We start from the raw sequence: 17,256 nt of genomic DNA on the forward strand, positions 1-17,256 counted from the left end.
AAGTATTCATCACAAAGTCTTCATATTTCACACAGTGATTGGTCATCACTAGTAGATGACCCGTATTGATTTTGGGGTCACTTGGTCAAAGGTCACAGGGACCTTAAATGTCAAAATGGTTTCCGCTGATTATCTTGAAAAGTATGTATCACAAAAGTCTTCATATTTCACACAGTCATTGGTCATAACTAGTAGATGACCCCTATTGATTTTGGGGTCACTAGGTCAAAGGTCAAGGTCACAGGGGCTTTAAATGTCAAAATGGTTTCCGCTGATTATCTTGAAAAGTATTCATCACAAAGTCTTCATATTTCACATAGTGATTAGTCATAACTAGTAGATGACCCCTATTGATTTTGGGGTCACTAGGTCAAAGGTCAAGGTCACAGGGACCTTAAATGTCAAAATGGTTTCCACTGATTATCTTAAAAAGTATGTATCACAAAGTCTTCATATTTCACACAGTGATTGGTCATAACTAGTAGATGACCCCTATTGATTTTGGGGTCACTAGGTCAAAGGTCAAGGTCACAGGGACCTTAAAATGTGAAAATGGTTTCCGCTGATTATCTTGAAAAGTATTCATCACAAAGTCTTCATATTTCACATAGTGATTGGTCATAACTAGTAGATGACCCCTATTGATTTTGGGGTCACTAGGTCAAAGGTCAAGGTCACAGGGGCCTTAAATGTCAAAATGGTTTCCGCTGATTATCTTGAAAAGTATGTATCACAAAGTTTTCATATTTCACATAGTGATTGGTCATCACTAGTAGATGACCCCTATTGATTTTTGGGTCACTAGGTCAAAGGTCAAGGTCACAGGGACCTTAAAATGTGAAAATGGTTTCCGCTGATTATCTTGAAAAGTATTCATCACAAAGTCTTCATATTTCACATGGTGATTGGTCATCACTAGTAGATGACCCGTATTGATTTTGGGGTCACTAGGTCAAAGGTCAAGGTCACAGGGGCCTTAAATGTCAAAAGGGTTTCTGCTGATTATCTAGAAAAGTATTCATCACAAAGTCTTCATATTTCACCTAGTTATTGGTTATAAGTATTAGATGACCTCTATTGATTTAGGGGTCATTAGGTCAAAGGTCAATGTCACATGGGCCTTAAATGTCAAAATGGTTTCCGTTGATTTTTCCATAATTGAACACTTCCATGTACCCATTTTTGGCAAGTTTCTTTAATAAAATTACCAATTATGTGAGTCAATGGCTAGAAAGGGGGGTATATGTGTCGTTCGACATTCTTGTTCTATATACGAGCCACGTCACAACAAAACCAACATAATGGGTTTGCGACCAGCATGGATCCAGACCAGCCAGCGCATCCGTGCAGTCTGATCAGGATTCATGCTGTTTGCTTACAATCCCTATTACAAGTAGAGAAACTGATAGCGAATAGCATGGAACCTGATCAGACTGCGCAGATGCGCAGGCTGGTCTGGATCCATGCTGGTCGCAAACGCACTATGTTGGTTTTATCGTGACAGGGCTCGTATGTTTTTCTGTCTAACTTTAGATCAACTTTAATATTCTTTATCTTTTATCTTTCTTTATCCAGCGTAGGGTCGCGAGATCAGAAATCTCTTGTAACCCCCTCAAGGTCTGACACCCAATAATTATTATCTGGTACAACAGTATATAATTTGTTTATTATAACCTTATCGAGTCTGTTTTTTAACGAATTCAGCGTTGGTGAACATACTACAGTATCTGGTAATCTATTCCATTCTGGTACTACTCTTAATGAGAAAAAATGTTTTCTTATTTCCTTTTTACATGATTTTATTTTCAACCTCATGGAATTTCCTCTGATGTGATGATTATCAAGTTGTGCTTTTTCAAAAAATACATTATAATCTATATCTTCCTTCCCATTTAATAATTTCCATGCTTGTATGATATCACCTCTAAATCTTCTGTAATCCAAAGTAGGAATTTCCAAAATTTTTAATCTTTCTACATATGATAAATTTCTGATACATTGAACCATCTTTGTTGCTCTTTTTTGAACTCTTTCGACTGCTTCAATATCTTTTTTAAATCTTGGACTCTAAATAATATTTTCATATTCAAGGTGTGGTCTTATAAGTGTTTAATAAAGTTTCCGAAATTGCTTTATATTTACATGTAAGAAGGTATTTCTAACCAATCAAGTTATTTTATTTGCTTTATTGATACAATTACTTATGTGATGTCGAAATTTCAAATCCTAATCATATAATATACCTAAATCTCTTTCTTCCTCACTAGACCTCAATTGTTACCATACATTTCTGTCGGTATTTAAAATTTGAGAAAGAAGAGAAACAATGTTTGTGGAATCGTACTTCTTACATATTGATAGAATTATTGAACTTGAGATATTTTTATCGATAAACTAATTACTATTTTTTTTGAAAGTGATATTATTTCAATCAAGGGTATAAAGTGATTGACCTTTACGAAAACCTAGCTAAACACCGTTTTCCGGTGCGTTACATATATAGCTCTAGGGAATTATACCAAATGAAGTACATAACACTATACATGATCTATATGATATCTATTTTGCTATCATTATTTTACCGTTTGAGTTGAAAAAAGTTGATGTATTTGGAAAATATCAATGTTCCTTATATATATCTATTGCAAATTTTTCAAAAAAAAAAATAAATTGTTTATTATGAAAATCAATAAAATTAAAACTGTCATAGTGGCATCTTCCATAATAAATAAAGATATTTTCTGCGGTAACTTGTGTATCCCGGAACAACCAATATTCAATCAGTTAAGTTGTTTTTAGCCAATAATAAATGGAAGGGAAAATTATGCTTTAAATTCATATTAGATATTAATGCATCTATCAGCATTTATTCATTTTATGGTTGGTACATTTTCAATATGTCTTAATCTTTCTTAGAAAAACAATAAAAACGATATGACCCACTCAGGTCACTCCCAGTGATATTAACCTAAATTCAAACAGCAGGGTAATCACCACTAAAGAATTTGTTCAAGATAAATCAGGGCTACTAAAAATTGTAGAAAATTTCACAACAGTCTATTCAATGATTTTCAACAGTTTTTACAGGATTTTAAAAAACTTACACTAAATGTTATCACATATGTACAGTACAATGTATGGTATGACTACTGTTAATGTGTATAAAAAGGGCAGTTTAAGGTGTCACTTCTCAGTACGCTATTTGGGGTGCAAACTGATAAATGCATCCAATTAATGAATTATTACAGCCATTGTACGTTCCCCACTTTATAATATTACCAAATATGGAAACTTGTCTAGATCTGCCAAATGGTATCGCTTACAAAGATTAATTTTACAATCATCACCTGTAAAAAACTTTATTACAATTTAAGATTTTATCAATAAGGACCCCTACGTAAAGTCTGATGAATATTTAGAGGTACATCATATAAATAAATGTTTTAAATACACCGAATACTGAGGTAAATGGTAAAACTCTGTAGCTAATACTTCATAAAAAATGAACTTGCTTGGAACAATTTTTACCACTATTTTAAACAAGTGGCTATTTTGAGATAGTTAAAAGTGGGCAATTTACATTGTGTCACTTAAAATAAACAATTTATTATTGTTTTTCTGATAACATCTGATAGGTTTTCGAATTCGTGAATTAAACAGGTGAAAGTCGAAATAAGTTTACATTTTGGCATAATCATGATAATTCCTTTCATACTTATAATCTATTCCGCATAAACGACATATAACTCACCTGACTAAATGAAATTTTTATAAATATTCATCGGAATGTACCTGTAACATTCAATTGAAAACAGTTGGGAAATCTTTTTACGACGCGGTCCGTTGCTATGAAAAACTGACCGGATGTAGTATTTTTTCCGCGCATGCGCAATCAGCATAATATTCAAAAGGCATGCAGGTGTCGTATGAGATTTGCAAGTACCATGAGATATGCAAGTTCCGTTTCCGGTTTCGAAATGACATGCCGATTTCAGGTCAGACACTCACATTGATATTTCCATAGACTTACATTATAAGAAATGGTCTCTAATCCTACCTTAAAATTGAGTTTTCATGCTAAAGAGCTAATTTTTCTAGCAGAATGAAATGCCTGACACATAAAAATGTTCCGGTTATATAGGGGTAGCCAACCAATTTTTTTGCAAAATGACTTCAAAGAGGATTACCCCCCATTTCATTGAAATTTTCTGCTGATCACAGGACTGACATACACTTTTTATAAATGCAAATATCCAAGTCAAAATTATCACAGAGACTCATGAAATATTTCATTTTCTTCAGAAAACATTGTACTGTTACTTTTTAAATTAGTTTTTACACTTAAAAATACCCCACTTTCATCCAATCGCCTCATGTATAAACTGAATCATACGGTTTTCCCTGCACTTTTTTTCAGCCAATCGCTGGCCGTGTTACAATGCGATACCCTGACCTTCATGTTGGGGTTCATGAGACTCGCAAGTCATGAGAACTGCAAGTTTACTGTTAATGATAAAATTGCAGACTTAAAATTATCAATTAATAACACAGATCAGTATATGATGTTAAGAGCTACTTCTGTGATAACATAATTTTATCATATTTGATAATAAATAAGAAAAATAGTGGTGGACAGGTGGGTGGGGATTGAATATAGCGATCATTATGAGAAAATGTAAACATTATATATTCTTTAAAAGGTTTTGTTTCATCATAAGGCTTTGTTTCATCATTAATCAAGAAAGTGCAATCTGTTAAGGACATATAATAATAAGTATCCACTATCAAATGGACCGTTGACAATTTGGACCATAACAAATTATATTTGTATGGGTACCAAGGCAATTCAGTCCCCAGAACCCCCCCCCCCCCCCTCTTAAATTTTTTTTGTAAAGTGAATATTTTTATTATCGCAATCAACTGCAGTGCAGCATCATTGTCTGACAATTGTTGCCACAGGTTCAAATAGCTCCATGGCTCTGCAGCATACAGCTGACAAAATCAAAGTCATTGTTGTCTTTTCTGATATAGTAGTTTCTAAGTGTCTTAGTTCTGGAAGTATCTGCGCAGCGAATAGGTCCATCTCTTCTTCAAAGTCTCTGGAAACCTGTTTGAAAGAGGAGAAACAGACAGTTGTTAGAATAGAAATTTCCAAATATTTATCACCAATGATATAAACAGTGGTTGACTTGAATGTTTAATAAGGTGGAATTGTCTTTTGACACACAGCAGTATTAGTAACAGTCTAAATATATTTTATATCTGGTCTGGAACAAGTAAAAATTCCCTTTGACCATCAAAATGCAATTGAATAAAATACTTGTCCTGTGATTGTCTGTAGATTTATAAAAAATTAAATTATCCAATGATTATCTTTTTTAATTAAGCATTTCTGTTACTTCCGTGAACTTAAGCAACTATAGTTTCAGAATACATGTATGACACTAATGACTATCAACTGTTAAAAGTACTGAACATTTTTATATGAAATTTTATTTGACAAGATTATCTTGAGTGCTTTCATGAAAAATTATTATATTCTAAGTACAAGAGCAATCAGTGATCACATGTGTCGCCTCATGATGGCCAATTTCATGTTGGGACAAATTTTGTGACAGACGGACAGACGGACAGTGCTCAACTAGACTTGGTACTGATCATTCCTGTAAAGTTTGGATAAAATTGCACCATTAGTTTATGAGGAGTAGTCTGGACAAGCTTTTGTGTATCTGGCAACACACAGAAAAAAAACACCTTTTTATCAAACGGCCATAACTCGGCCAAAAATCATTCAACTGGAAAACCCGTGCAATATGCGCAAGAACTTGAGCTACAGATCAATCCTGTAAAGTTTCATTGAAATTGCATTAGTGGTATAAGAGAAGTAGTCTGGATAAACTTTAAAAATAGAAATTATTATAGGGCCATAACTCTGACAAAAAATCATTGAACCGGAAAATGCTGACAATATGCACAACTAGACTTGGTACAGATCATTCCTGTAAAGTTTGGATGAAATTACACCAGTAGTTTATGAGGAGTAGTCCAGACAAGCTTTTGTGTATCTGGCAACATACAGAAAATGAAACCTTTTTATCAAAGGGCCATAACTCGGCCAAAAATCATTCAACCGGAAAACCCGTGCAATATGCGCAAGGACTTGAGCTACAGATCAATCCTGTAAAGTTTCATTGAAATTGCATTAGTGGTATAAGAGAAGTAGTCCGGACAAACTTTAAAATTAAAAATTATCAAAGGGCCATAACTCTGACAAAAATCATTGAACCGGAAAATGCTGACAATATGCACAACTAGACTTGGTACTGATCATTCCTGTAAAGTTTGGATGAAATTGCACCAGTAGTTTATGAGGAGTAGTCCGGACAAGTTTTGTGACGGACGGACAGACAGACAGACGGACGACGGAGAAGTGATCCCTATATGTCGCCACTACTCCATAGAGGCGACACAAAAATCAAGTAGGGTCATGAGATTTGCAAGTTTTATTCAATCTCATGTCAAATATATTGATAAATGTTTATTAAATATTGCTGACAACACATTCAGAACTCATGGTTCCTGCACATTTCTGAATAAATATTACCATTCATAACATAATTGGCACAAGATTTATTTTTATGCAAAATTGTTTTACCTGTTTCTAGATTCCTCTTTTATTTCCCAACCTTTCTCCATCTTTAACCCAATTTGCCGGCAACATACACCTAAAATTGAAAAAAAAGCTCGGGACAGATGTTTTTGACATTTTACTTATAATGAAAGTCTGTACAGACTTTACTCTATTCTTACTATTAAATTATCTTATCATTCAGGTATTTTTTTTTTATTATACATGCTGTGATGGACTACATTTCACAATTTGAAATCTCAGAATCACACCTTTCCTTGACAAAAACTCTACAAATACAACTAACACAGATTGTCTATTTATGCCATTAAAAAAGTGGCAAAATTTTATTTGCCACACTGTGAGAAAGATGTGAAGCCAGACTAGGACTCAAACTGTCATATGGCATATAATGACTGATGCCGGTGATTGCATATTAATATATGTCATATATTTTCCATGAAATTTTAAGTGTAGGCCTTCAGTCTATAAATATATACTGTACATTTAATGACATTTTAGTTCTTTTGACAGATAATTTAAAAGACCTCCATGACTTTTACAGGTATGACACAGAAATCTGCCCCATCGTAGCTGATACAAATCCAGTATTTTTTTTCCAGAGGGGGTGGAAAATTAATATATAAATTAATACTTAACGCGTACATCAGGCAGATCATACTGTTTCAGACTGTTTTAACCTTTAAATTATATCAGGCAGCTTGGAAATCTCCTAGACCAATAAACTATAAAGCAAAGTAGTAAGTAGATTTTTTATAACCATACAAAACCTACAACAGTCTACAATGAAGGTCAGAAATTTTGGGTAAAATACATGAACTCGTGCTTTATAACCCAAATTGGTTAGAGGGGGTAGGGTAAAAAAATCAGAAATAAATGAAAGAAAATAGAAAAAAAACCAATAGATCACAAAACAAGGGGTAATTACCCAATATACACAAAATGTTATCTGTAGCCCTGTAACAGTATTTTATATAAATCATATTTATTGTCAAAAAATTCAATCTAAAAACTTTATTTATGAATCAGTCAGAAAAAACATCTTGTTTTGATATCTTTTCTTTTTTAAGGAACAAAGATCATTTCAAAAAAATATGCTGTCATTTTTTTCAATTTTTTACTTATGTTAGTAATCATACCTCTAAATTACTTTTACAGTTTTATAGTTATTTTGATACTGCTTAAAAAGTTTTTCAACTAAACAATCTATATCTAAGATTGTTAATAGAGGGCCGAGCTGACCCTGTGCTGAGTTGACTAGAGCCAAGCTGGCCGAGTTGACCCTTTACCAATATCAAAACATATTCCAAATGAAAAAAAAAATCCAGGTCAGCTCTGCCCTAAAACGTTCGGCCCTATACCAACTCGGCACGGGTCAACACGGCCCACTTTTCAATTATTAATATTTAGGTTTGTGTTATCACTATTTATTGTAATTATTTATAATACACGGATTGACAGTTTCCGAACTAGCAGCAGACAGGCTTTTCTTATCAGTAAAATTGCAAGTAAAGTGTTGTTTGCGTATCTCACTGTATTTCTGACTCTAGATAGGTTTAACCGTAATTTTTTATACTTTCAGTGTCAATGTGTTGTAATATACACTGAGAGGAAAAATAATTACGAAAATCAGATCTGTATAAAAATGATAAAGGCCTATATTGAAATAAACGAAAATTGAAAACAGGGTCGTTCAAATAGAAGTTACGTAGTTTAATGAAAATAAGTCTATATATGAAAATATCTATAATATTAACGTGAATTTTCGCAAGTAAATTGATACATAGTTAAATTCTGTTCTTTATTACTTTAACTAGATAATGCACAGACAAGGTCTTTCTATTTGATAGAAGAAAAAAAAAAAACGTATGACACGTGCACATGAATTTCGGTGATTGGATTTTCGCACTTGTCATTATTGACACACACTTATTAAAGCCAAGCATTAAAGGTGTTTATTGGCGTTATCACAAGCACCAAGTCATAAGTTATTTATTTTTTAAGTTTTTGTTTCATTAACTGATTTTCAACCTTTTATTTGACGATTAATACATTTTTTATTCTTGTACCCATTTTGTTACAATTAAGTTCATTGGATGCGAAAAACAATGTACAGAATTTGGGTTTTTAGGCATATTAAATCAATATCATATTCACTCAGGTTATGAAAAACTAATTAATATAATAAAAAAATGTATATATATTAGTTTAAAATAATAAGGTATTTCTTATTATTCATTTACCTTAACAACATGCCAAGCAAAGTTAATACGTTATATATATTTTTGTAAAGTGGGCCGAGTTGACCCGTGCCGAGTTGGTATACTAGGGCCTAGTTGACTCTTTTCCAATGAAAAATACTACAGTTTACATTGTTTTGGAGAGGTAGAAGGGTTGTAGAGGGCAGCGTTGTGCCCAATTTCATCCAACACATAAACTCCCTTAAAGGGCCCCACAGATTACAGACGCAGCGATCAGCGATGTGGAGTGGTCATAACGAGGCATTAGCGATAACGGAGTGGACGGAAAATTCTTAGATTAAAATAATTAACTGCTACCATTAATTTTATATTAAATTAAACAAAGTTCTTCAATAATTTTGTTTTTAAGTCAAGTTATTAAGTGTTAATCATTGGATATTAAACATGAGTGAACCTGATGAGGTATGTCATGATATTAATATATCTTATATATATATAAATATATATATTTATTTATTTCTTTTATTTATTTGCTTTTATGTTTATAATTGTTAAAACTTATATTAATATGTAATATAAAAGGAACACTGCAAAATTCAAATGTGCAAATAATCATAGTATCATCTATGGATGTTCCTTAAAAATTTAACCACTACACGATGGATCTACATCGTTCTTTCATATTTAAGATAGATAAAATGTATATCACATTTTCTATTCTAATTTAGAAAAATGAAGTAAGACATCAAACATCTTTTAATGATGGATAAGCGTTTTATGCTAAAATTGAAATGGATACCACATTTCTTTATTTGTTATGTATTATGTATGAGATATAACATACGTAATTGCTCATTTTTTCCTGAGCCTTCATCAACCCCAAAATTCCTAGCGGGCATTTTATCTTACAGACAAACTTGGCAGAGCGCCAGGGCGGAAATGACGAGGTCATTGAAGATGCGCATGAGCATCATAACATATTTTCTCGGTTAGCCGCCATGGGGAACCAGACGATATCATCTAATGGAGGTGATCAGATTTCGGAGATCACGGAATCTATAAAAATAATGCACGAATCAATGGAATTTATGAAACAAGAAATTGTTTCATTAAAAAACAAGAGGAAAACTGAAAATGGCGAAACTTCATCTAAACGCATAAAACTGATGGAGGCAGAAAATGGCGCATCCGGTTCCGAAGATTCGGACAGTGATGACGCAATAGCCTCATTTTTAGCTGACCAGAATGAGGCAACTCAAGGGAGCATCAACGAGAGCGAATGGGCTGAGATAACTGATTTTTTTGAAGAAAATCTTGAAACGGGAGAGGAAATTCTGCCAGATTTGGCAACATTGGCAAATTCGGTTTTAAGAGCGAAACCTAAGGATGACAAAGTCGCCAGCTTGAAAATAAAGCATAAAAGACCAAATAATGTGGAAAATCTACAAGTCACAAAGGTAGATGAACAATTATGGCGACAGTTAAGACGAGAAACCAAAACATTTGATTATGCAATGCAGAAAAACCAATTTACATTATGCCATGCACTTGTTCCCACACTAAAACTAATGCAAAATCTTAAAGAGAAAGGGCCTGCATCAGAGGCACGAGATCTTGCAGCCGATACATTCAAGATATTAGCGTACGGAATTAATCAATCCAACGATGCGCGAAGGGAAAAAATCAAAAAAGATCTTCTGCCATCATACAAACCATTGTGTAATCAACCTTCATCAGCAACCAAACTTTTTGGGGACAAACTTCAAGAAGAAATAAAACATCTTAAAGAAACAAAAACTAATCTTACATCTACCAGGCAACCTTTTTTATCGAAAAAGGGAGGGGGGTTCAACAACTACAACCAACACCAGCGTATCCAAAGCACACCGGCCTTCCCTCCACGAAACAACAAACTAGCTTGGAATACTGTCATATAGTACGCATTTCAAGCATTTCCTCAATTAAAACCCGTGGGTCAATTATATTAGACAGCTTGTCCGGTCTTAATAAACAGATGTCAACAACAATAGTACTTTCCGCCGGATAAAGATCTCTAATTACTAGAATGGGGATAAAACATTTTATTAGCGGTAATTAAGTAGAACAATACAATATTAGAGGTTCTTAATTAATGCATCCTGTCAAGTATAAGCGAATATATATATATGTTTAATTGTTACCTGTCTCGAAGCGGGGAAAAGTTGGTTTAATAATTCACTTTTATTACACATAGCGTAGGTTGATTATCCCTTTAAATACTCAAGGATCAGGCTAGTATTTCAGTGTCGGTTTTAATGTTAGTAGGCACTCACTTAATTTTGGTACGCAGTTATAACTTACTCTTTGATTGTCTAACTTGGAAACTTTGATTATAAATAAATGTTGAACTTACTGTAAATGCATATCCTAGTAAACAATAATTAAACTGAATGACATTTGAATATACACTGTGTTGACTTATTGTATTTGAGTTTATTCAGATAACCGGTTACAACACAAGCGGCGTTTTCGTATACTTTTATATATTATTATGTTCTTTGTAGTCAAAATAACAAAATTAATTATCATATAATTCAGTTATCACTTGTCATATTCTCAACAGAAAGTAATTAATGAACTTATGTTAATTCAAATAGTATTCTTTGTAAAAACGTTGTATTTTATACAAGTTGTTAAAATTGTGTGTTTTAAAATTTTATAATTTCATTTCTTTTAAATATATGTTTAACTTTTGTTTTCCTTTCGTTTCGTTTCAGGTATACGAATGTATAACCTCTACGCATATCGTTTTCAAAAGAAAGAAAACAAAACAACAACACAGATGTTCTTGAAAATTGCCGTTGGTTTACAACATAAAGCAAAAGTGAAAATTGTGTTTTTTGTTATAGTTCTGTGTTCATAGAAATTTTTTCTATTCTCAGCAATTTTTCGGAGGTTCTACATTCGTATCATAGTTTTATGGAAAAAAAAAGTGACATATTTACTAGGACTTGTTTTAAACAGAAATATATTCCTTATTAACATGTGTGATGTTGTGAACAAAATATATATGAAAATCTAGGACACTCATTTTCTCGAAATACTTATCAAATATCTCATTATCTACATGTGTAAATGTCTAATTACCTTGGATTCTATTCTGAGTACTACTACTATATGAAACTATAAATATATATATAAAATACTTAAAAATTGTGCTAGTATACTTTGAAAATCTATTATAATTAGAATTGTAATTGTTATTATTACCATTATATCAAAATATAATAAAATACTATACAGTTGTTATAAATGGATGAAACATAAACACCATTGAAATCTGTTAGCCTTTAGAAAAAATGTTATATTGTTAGGAAACTGCGTATCATTTTTACCTTATATTTTTATTCCATTTCACTATTACATCTGGGCACTTCGAAATATTATACAATACTGACCTTAAATTTTTGAATTGTTTTTTTAAAAAATCTGTAAATATTTTATAATGGCCAAGGGGGTATTGTCATATAGTACGCATTTCAAGCATTTCCTCAATTAAAACCCGTGGGTCAATTATATTAGACAGCTTGTCCGGTCTTAATAAACAGATGTCAACAACAATAGTACTTTCCGCCGGATAAAGATCTCTAATTACTAGAATGGGGATAAAACATTTTATTAGCGGTAATTAAGTAGAACAATACAATATTAGAGGTTCTTAATTAATGCGTCCTGTCAAGTATAAGCGAATATATATATATGTTTAATTGTTACCTGTCTCGAAGCGGGGAAAAGTTGGTTTAATAATTCACTTTTATTACACATAGCGTAGGTTGATTATCCCTTTAAATACTCAAGGATCAGGCTAGTATTTCAGTGTCGGTTTTAATGTTAGTAGGCACTCACTTAATTTTGGTACGCAGTTATAACTTACTCTTTGATTGTCTAACTTGGAAACTTTGATTATAAATAAATGTTGAACTTACTGTAAATGCATATCCTAGTAAACAATAATTAAACTGAATGACATTTGAATATACACTGTGTTGACTTATTGTATTTGAGTTTATTCAGATAACCGGTTACAACACAATACAACACAGCATCGCCAACTAAATCAACCAAAGAAGGGGAAAATGGGGAGAAAATAATAAATGTAAGTACAAATATAAATATAAGTGTCCAAAACACAACAGAAAATTTTCATGCCGGTAAGACAGCTGATAATATTAGCATATGGAAAACCATTACAACTGACAAGTGGATTTTAAATAACATTAGAGGTTGTTCAGTTGAATTAAATGAAATTCCAAAGCAAAAAATTATTCCTAAACCTATTAATTTTACTAAAGAGGAAAAAAGAAAGATTGAGAACGAACTTAATAGATTTTTAAACATTGGAGTTATAGAGAAAGTGGAAGATAATTTAGATAATGAATTCATATCAAACATTTTTATAAGACCTAAAAAAGATGATCGTGTACGAATAATTTTGAACCTAAAACAGTTTAATGAGTTATATATAGAAAAACATCACTTTAAAATGGAATCCCTTAAATCTGCAATTAACGCTATGAGAAAAGATTATTTTATGGCCTCAGTTGACCTAGCAGATGCTTTCTACTCCATAACCATTAGAGAACAGGACCGGCGTTATTTCCGATTCTACTTCAATGATATAAAATATCAATTTACAGCATTAGTTATGGGGTATTCATCCAGCCCTCGAATTTTCACAAAGATACTGAAACCTGTGTTCGCTTATCTTAGGTCATTAGGTCATGTTAGTGTTTATTTCATTGATGATTCTTGGCTAGTAGGAGATTCTTATCAGTCATGTATGCGTAATGTGAACGAAACTGTGCACTTAATGGATAAACTCGGATTAACGGTAAATCAGAAAAAGTCGGTGCTAGAACCGTGTAAAAAGCTTATCTTTTTAGGCTTCATACTGTGTTCTGAATCCATGACAGTTAAACTAACATTTGAAAAGGGGGAAGATATAATTAAACTTTGTTCGAAAGTACTAAACACCAAACGAATCACTATTCGTGTCTTTGCTAAACTTATCGGGAAACTCACGGCGGCTGAGCCGGGAGTTAAACATGCACCACTATATATCCGACCGCTTGAAAAAATAAAAGAGAATGAATTAAAACTTCACAAGGGAAATTTCGACAATTTCATGAATGTACCGCAGTCAATACATACAACCTTACTTTGGTGGATAGAAAATATACAGATTAGTTTTAAAAATATTTTGTCGCAAGATCCGAACACTGTTATATACACTGACGCTTCATTAAAAATGTTCGGGGCATTCAATGAAACTAACGGTCAAAAAACAAATGGTTTCTGGTCGCATGAAGAACAAAAACTTCATATAAATATTTTAGAAATGAAAGCTTGTGAAATTGGCTTACGCACTTTTTGTAAATCTTCTAAAAATATTCTTGTGAAATTGTATACGGACAATACAACATGTTGTTCGTACATTAATAGATATGGAGGTAAGGTTCGAGCTCTCGACGATATTGCACGAAGAATATGGTTCTGGTGCATTGAAAGAAATATTATGTTAACGGCAGCCCATATTGCTGGCGTATCGAACACACACGCTGACAAACTTAGTAGAACTGGAAATGATGATATTGAATGGTCTTTAGAACAAGGAATTTTTGATAAAATCTTAAAACATCACCAGAACATTAAAATTGATTTATTTGCATCAAGATTGAATGCAAAACTTAAAAAGTATGTTTCGCGATATCCCGATCCATCCGCTATTGCAGTAGATGCATTCACATTTAAGTGGTGTGATAATTTATTTTACATATTTCCACCTTTCAGCTTGATAGCACGCATCCTTCAAAAGATAGAAAGAGACCACGGAAAAGCAATTTTGATAGCACCAATCTGGCCTACCCAGACGTGGTGGCCAATTCTCATGAGATTGATAAAAGGTCCATGCTTGATTCTCCCAAAAGTGGAAAAAATTCTGAAACTAGAACACAAACCAAATCAAAAGCATCCTCTGAAAAAGATGAGACTTGCTGTTTTCGATATATCAGGGCAGGTTTACGAAGGCAAGGTATACCGAGAGACGCTCGAGACATCATCATACAGTCCTGGAGAAAAAGCACAAGAAAACAGTACAACTCATATGTTAAAAAATGGTTACATTTCTGTGGACGGGAAGCTAATCCCTTTAATTCCAATATAAACGATATTATCAAATTTCTTGTTTATTTACACAAGCAAGGACTGAGTTACTCTGCAATAAACACAGCACGTTCAGCTGTTAGTAATTTTGTGAGAATTACTGGTCAGGTAAACATACATGAAAACGAAATAATATCACGTGTTATGAAGGGGATTTTTAATGAGAAACCACCACGGCCACGATACAAAGTAACATGGGACGTAAAAATCGTTCTAAACTACTTAGAAAAGATGGATACTACATCCTTTCTATCATTATCATGTAAATTGTGCATGCTATTTTTACTTGTTACGGCTCAAAGATGCCAGACTTTGCATACTATAAAATTATCTGACATTAAAAGAGTAGGTGAAAATATTTTCATTCAAATATCAACTCTTTTGAAACAGTCAAGACCAGGGTTCAGTTTAGAACCGATAATTTTACAGCCGTATAAATTAAAAAAGAATCTATGTATTGTAACAACTTTAAATGAATATATCGCTAGAAGTGAACATTTAAGAATAGATGAGTCACTTATTATTTCCACAGTAAAACCACATAAACAGGTTTCCAAACAAACAATAGCACGATGGATTAAATTAACAATGATGAAAGCAGGCCTTGCTGACACATTCAAACCTCATAGTACAAGATCAGCATCGACGTCAAATGCTTTTTATAAAGGAATCCCTTTATCTGACATAATTAAAACCGCGGGATGGAGTACAGCAAAGACATTTGCTAAATATTATCAAAGACAGATTCTTACCACTGAAACTCAAAATTTTGTTCTAGAATGAATCTCATTCATGTTTATCAGATATTAAGTACGGGCAATAGTAAATACATAATGATGTTTACACAATACAGTTATCGCCCAGTTATCTATACATGTATATTTCATTGCATGATATTAGTTTACAATAATATGTAGTAAGCCATACATATGTTTCTTGTTATTATTGGCGTACTCGTTTTTCCTTTTACAATATTTTATCAGAAATCTCTCTGAACAATCTGTGGGGCCCTTTAAGGGAGTTTATGTGTTGGATGAAATTTAATGATTAAGCGAGACTTACCTTCGTAGAAGTAAGGTGAAGATTGATCATAATTTCATCCGACACAAAACTCCCTAAGGGCTCACACGCCCGCCCACTACCACCCAAAACGGATTTCTTTAAATATTGTCATCTTATACATAAGATACAAACTTTAAAATATGACCACTCCACATCGCTGATCGCTGCGTCTGTAATCTGTGTGAGCCCTTAGGGAGTTTTGTGTCGGATGAAATTATGATCAATCTTCACCTTACTTCTACGAAGGTAAGTCTCGCTTAATCATTAAATTAACGCGCCTAACACCTGTGACACAGACACTAACTTCATCATGAGTGTCATGACACCTGACTTAGCGATACAATTTCATTCAAACATAGGTTGTGTTTTTATCAGTTAATATGCAGAAAATGGTAAAGGGATGTGTAATCAAACACTAATAATAGAAAATGCAGCCCAGGCATACTTATAATATTCTTTATATATAGTATTATGAGCGTATATGGGTAAAATAATTGTGTCTGGTGCCTGTGTTAGAATTGAACAAAATGTTTTGTTATTTCCTGGAAGAATAAATAAACAAAAGAAACTGGATGACAATGTATGTGTGAAAATTAGTAGTAAAATTATGATGAAGATGGTGTATTTAAATTTGCACATAGTTTTGATTATTTTTTGTGAAATTTGGTAAGAATTTTTATTTTGACATCATATTCAAATATACTATTTAGGAATTACAATGTACATGATTTAAAAAAAGTTTAACAATACCGTGTTTTTTGTGTAATAAAGCTTACTGTCAAATGTGTAAATCGTTTCCAATTTTGAAATTAATATATTTTCGAGAATAGTGTTATGCTTTGTTTTTATGCCCCCAGGCATACAAAAATTGAACCGGCCGTCTCTCCGTCCGTCCGTACGAAGTTAATTAAAACAGCTGTATTTTCTTATGTTTTACCTGTACCAATTATTTCATAATTTACACACTTACTAATCAATACAAAATACATGGTCTGGGCAAGCTATATACGTATGGGTTCCATTTTTCAAAGTTATTGCCCTTTTCAGCACTTTGAAAATTGTTATGGTAAACCTTAACAGACAAGTTGGATATATCTTAAGTTCTATCTTTACTTATGGTTTCATAGTTTCCATACTACTTTG

The 17,256-nt window shown here is 32.7% G+C and overlaps 2 protein-coding genes across 2 annotated transcripts; both read left to right on the plus strand.

Annotated features, from left to right (window-relative positions):
* The first annotated feature begins 9,071 nt into the window (after positions 1-9,071).
* Positions 9,072-10,787, plus strand: LOC132754091 (uncharacterized). Its single transcript, XM_060744686.1, has 2 exons — positions 9,072-9,312; positions 9,762-10,787. The coding sequence occupies exons 1-2, from the start codon at positions 9,295-9,297 to the stop codon at positions 10,785-10,787; spliced, it is 1,044 nt and encodes a 347-aa protein (XP_060600669.1). The 5' UTR covers positions 9,072-9,294.
* A 2,585-nt stretch (positions 10,788-13,372) lies between these two features.
* Positions 13,373-15,052, plus strand: LOC132754092 (uncharacterized). The gene has a single exon (XM_060744687.1). It carries the CDS (start codon positions 13,373-13,375, stop codon positions 15,050-15,052), a length of 1,680 nt encoding a protein of 559 aa, XP_060600670.1.
* Positions 15,053-17,256: the final 2,204 nt, after the last annotated feature.

Source organism: Ruditapes philippinarum, unplaced genomic scaffold, assembly GCF_026571515.1.
Source record: "Ruditapes philippinarum isolate M1 unplaced genomic scaffold, ASM2657151v2 ctg13920_1_1_1_1, whole genome shotgun sequence".
In the NCBI taxonomy this organism is placed as follows: Eukaryota; Metazoa; Mollusca; class Bivalvia; order Venerida; family Veneridae; genus Ruditapes; species Ruditapes philippinarum.

Excerpts from the sequence above, each read along its gene's own strand:
- LOC132754092 (XM_060744687.1), top strand. The coding sequence starts at position 13,373 with ATGGAATCCCTTAAATCTGCAATTAACGCTATGAGAAAAGATTATTTT.